Source organism: Amborella trichopoda, chromosome 8 (assembly GCF_054954075.1).
Source record: "Amborella trichopoda isolate Santa Cruz 75 chromosome 8, AtrichopodaSantaCruz75HAP2 v2.0, whole genome shotgun sequence".
Classification (NCBI taxonomy): domain Eukaryota; kingdom Viridiplantae; phylum Streptophyta; class Magnoliopsida; order Amborellales; family Amborellaceae; genus Amborella; species Amborella trichopoda.
The window spans coordinates 42960842-42964425 of NC_142343.1; the positions used below are offsets into that span (position 1 = coordinate 42960842).

The 3584-nt window shown below is 41.9% G+C and overlaps 1 protein-coding gene across 1 annotated transcript; it reads left to right on the plus strand.

Annotated features, from left to right (window-relative positions):
* The first annotated feature begins 229 nt into the window (after window positions 1-229).
* Window positions 230-778, plus strand: LOC148781117 (RING-H2 finger protein ATL78-like). The gene has a single exon (XM_088874726.1). It carries the CDS (start codon window positions 230-232, stop codon window positions 776-778), a length of 549 nt encoding a protein of 182 aa, XP_088730852.1.
* Window positions 779-3584: the final 2806 nt, after the last annotated feature.

Consider the following 3584-nt stretch of genomic DNA (forward strand, 5'->3'; position numbering starts at 1 on the left):
CCCACTCCAAGAGCCCGAAAACCCAAACCCCCAACACAGCACCTCCCCTATAACAAGTTTTCTCTCTCTAAAACCTTCCACCATGCTGTCTTCCCCTAACCCCTCACCCCACTCTCTCTCCACCCTCTGAGCAATCCAGAACTCCCACCCCAGATCACCACTCATCTCTCTCTCTCTAACTCCCTCTTTCTTCCACCCCTCTTCTCTCTCTCTAACGCTCGCACATGCGATGAGGATCCCACACGTGCGTAAGCTCCTCCAGGACGACATGAACCCCAACGCCTCCCACGTGCCTCCCCGTGTCCCGTACATGGGCGACACCAACTTCGACACAAACATGGTCATCATCTTGGCCGCCCTCCTATGTGCCCTAATCTGCGCCCTCGGATTGAACTCCATCGTGCGGTGTGCCTTGCGCTGCGGGAGGCGGGCCTCCATCGAGGCGGACACCGACACGGCAACACGCCTCTCGGGGCTCAAGAAGAGGGCCCTCCGCCAGATACCCGTGTCGATTTATGGACATGGAGGCGACACGCCGGGCAGCGATTGTGCAATTTGTTTGGGAGAGTTCGCTGAAGGGGAGAAGGTCCGGATCTTGCCCGCGTGTCGACACGGCTTCCACGTAAGGTGCATTGACACATGGCTGGCCTCTCACGCTTCCTGCCCGACGTGTCGCGGATCCGTGGTCGGAAAAACGTCGGGGAATGTGCCATTGCCTGAAATTGTACGTTCGCTGGAAAACAGGGCAGGTAGTGAAGTTCCGGCAGTTGCGCCGTGAAGAGAGGGTTGCACAACTTTTAAGGGCTACTCTTGTGTTTTACTTTTTGTCAATCTTTTTTCCTTTGATTTTTCAAGATTGATATTCGCACTCATTTCCACCCACCAAGCATGGGTGGACTTATGAGAAACGAGATGTTACATGGCATTTTCCACTCAAGTGTATGGGTGCGAATAGTAAAAGCATGATTTTAGAAGGCGTCCTCTTTTTTTCTTTTTTCCTTTTTTTAAACCTTGTGTTATTTCTTCTTTTTTTTTCCCCTCTGGTGGTAACTTCCTTTTCATAAAAAAGAAAAATAGGAGAGAAAATTCCATTTTGGTTAGTGGGAGTGTTAGGAAGTTAGAGAATCGAAAATTGGAAAGGGGAGAAATATCTTGAGGGGTAGCAGCTTTTTTCTTTTTAATTTTTTTTCAGTTTTTTTTGTTTTCTTCTTTTTTTCAATTTCTTGAATTTGTTTTGTTATGGCCTTATATGTATAATTTTACTTTTTCTTTTGGTGGTTATTGTGTAAATAGAATTTTTGGTAATTAATGTAATCATGAGTAAATTTTCATGTTTTGAAGAATATATAAGAATGGGGTATTGTGACGGAATGTTGCATTTGTTTAGAAGTTAGGCCCACTATTATTTACTTATCTCTCTACACTAAAATAGAGCATGATTGGTGAATTGGGGATTTTTTTCCCCCTTCTTTCATAAATGGGATTGCATGTGTTTTTCTTCTCTATATCAATTGGCAAATAAGGATTGCATTTAATTGATTATTGCATTTATTTGATTATTGACTGTTCCCTCTCTCACCTTCTCATGTTCCTTTGTCTTTCATGGGGTAGGTTTGAGTGTTTTGCTACCTAACACGACTGTAAATTTTGGTAGTTGAAGGGTTGCATTTCTTTCTCCTGATAGGTTTTTCTCTTCGAAAAACATATAGGAGCAAATGCTATTTGTGATTCCGACCTAGTTTTTGTAATTAAAAAATAGTAATAATAATAAAAATGACACTTGTCGGTCACTGAGTTAATTACTGTAACTGAGTAACACATGCGTCAAAATTAAATTAAGACAAGGCCAGCCCTCCACATATACACGGGAAGGAATAGGGCTAGACAATCATGCAAGGTAGGAGATAAAATCATAACGGTAGGGGTGGCAATGGGCCCGATCAGATCTGGGATCCAGATCCAACAGGTAGCCCTGACCTCGGGTCTGCGTATAAGTCCAAATTTTAAACCCAAAAGGTTGGGTCCGGGTTCAAAACTTGGACTCGGATACTATTCGGGTCCCGCTGACTGGACCCGACTTGAATACTACGAGTGTATGTGGGTATTCATAAATGTTACTAATACGTTTGTTTCTTAAGAATTTCTAATTATTATGTAAAATAGTAAGAAATGTGGGTATATGTGTTATTCATAAATGTTGTTCAATATTGTAAATGTTGTCAATAATATACATATATGATGGTAAAAAAAAAAAGGCAAAAAAGAAAGAAGCTCATAAATATAGCCCACTTGTCTCACATAAACATTAGGGTGGCAATGAATCCAATCAGACCCGATACTCAACTGGTAGACCCAACCTTGAGTCTAGGGATGGATCCAAATTTTGAATCCGAAAGATCGGGTCTGGGTCCAAAACCTGGACTCAAATACTATTCGGGTCCGCGTCTGGGTCTGACCCAGATCCTGACCTATTGCTACCCTACACAAGGGGGGGAAGAAAAGAACTAGAAAATCATAGAAGGAACAAAGAGAGCATAAAAAGTGTCATGCTTTAAATTCGCATATCGCCACATGCCTTTTAAGGTTTGAGGAAGAAGTTTATATGGCACCAAGTATGTTTCGCACAAATGCTCATTCATTGGTTAGAAATGCACTAACCCTCTCACATGGCGAATTCTTAAAACCTATGACCATTACACAAACCAACCCACACTTAACGCCATTCAACAAGCTTGTGCAACCATAGAGTACGGTAAGAGTACGGTCAACCGTGCCTCTTGCACATGGGCAGTGCATATGTCCTATCAAATCATGGTGGTCATGGATCAATTATCTAAGCCTCAGCCTATTGGTGGTGCAACCCAACAAGTCCTAGAATTGAGTCTTACTTTCAAACCATCTCACTCAAGGCTTTCACCAAGGGTCTATTCTACTATCAACTCCAGTCGCTTGTGAGCATAGAAGGGATTAAGGTTTAAAAAAATGCTAATTTGGATCACAATCAGATCTAGATCGGGAATTATCAAGGGTAAAAAGGTTCTCGCTAAATACAGGAATCGACTGCTTCTCTCATGAGACGGCCGGCTCTGACAGGACTAGGGAGAACTAGCCCCACTTTCTTTTAATTTTTAATTTTTTTTAAATTTTTAATGACCAGTTTGGTAAACTAAGTTGCAAATAAGATCATAAATCCAGATAAGGGATCCAGATCACCAAACCGTTTTTTAAAACATTAGATAGGATGATTTAAGGCCAGTCAACACTCAACACCCCACACTCAACACCCCTCATTGAGGTTTGATTAAGAAAACTTCGCTGCCAAAAAGGATAGCTAAATGGCCTAAATCATGATAGCTTAACCCTGGTGAATGTTAACAATTATTAGGTAATCATGGCAGAAGCTTGCACTTGATTAGAATTGAGTATTCTTAGTTAACTATATTCATAGGTTTCCCTTAGCCTCTATGTTCCAGAGACTCCTTGAATGAGCCATGAATCCTCTGGAGCGGTGCTCGATGAGCTCCAATTCATGGTTTAATGTCTAACACTTGAGTCTTAATAGAGGTCAAAACAACATTTCTGAA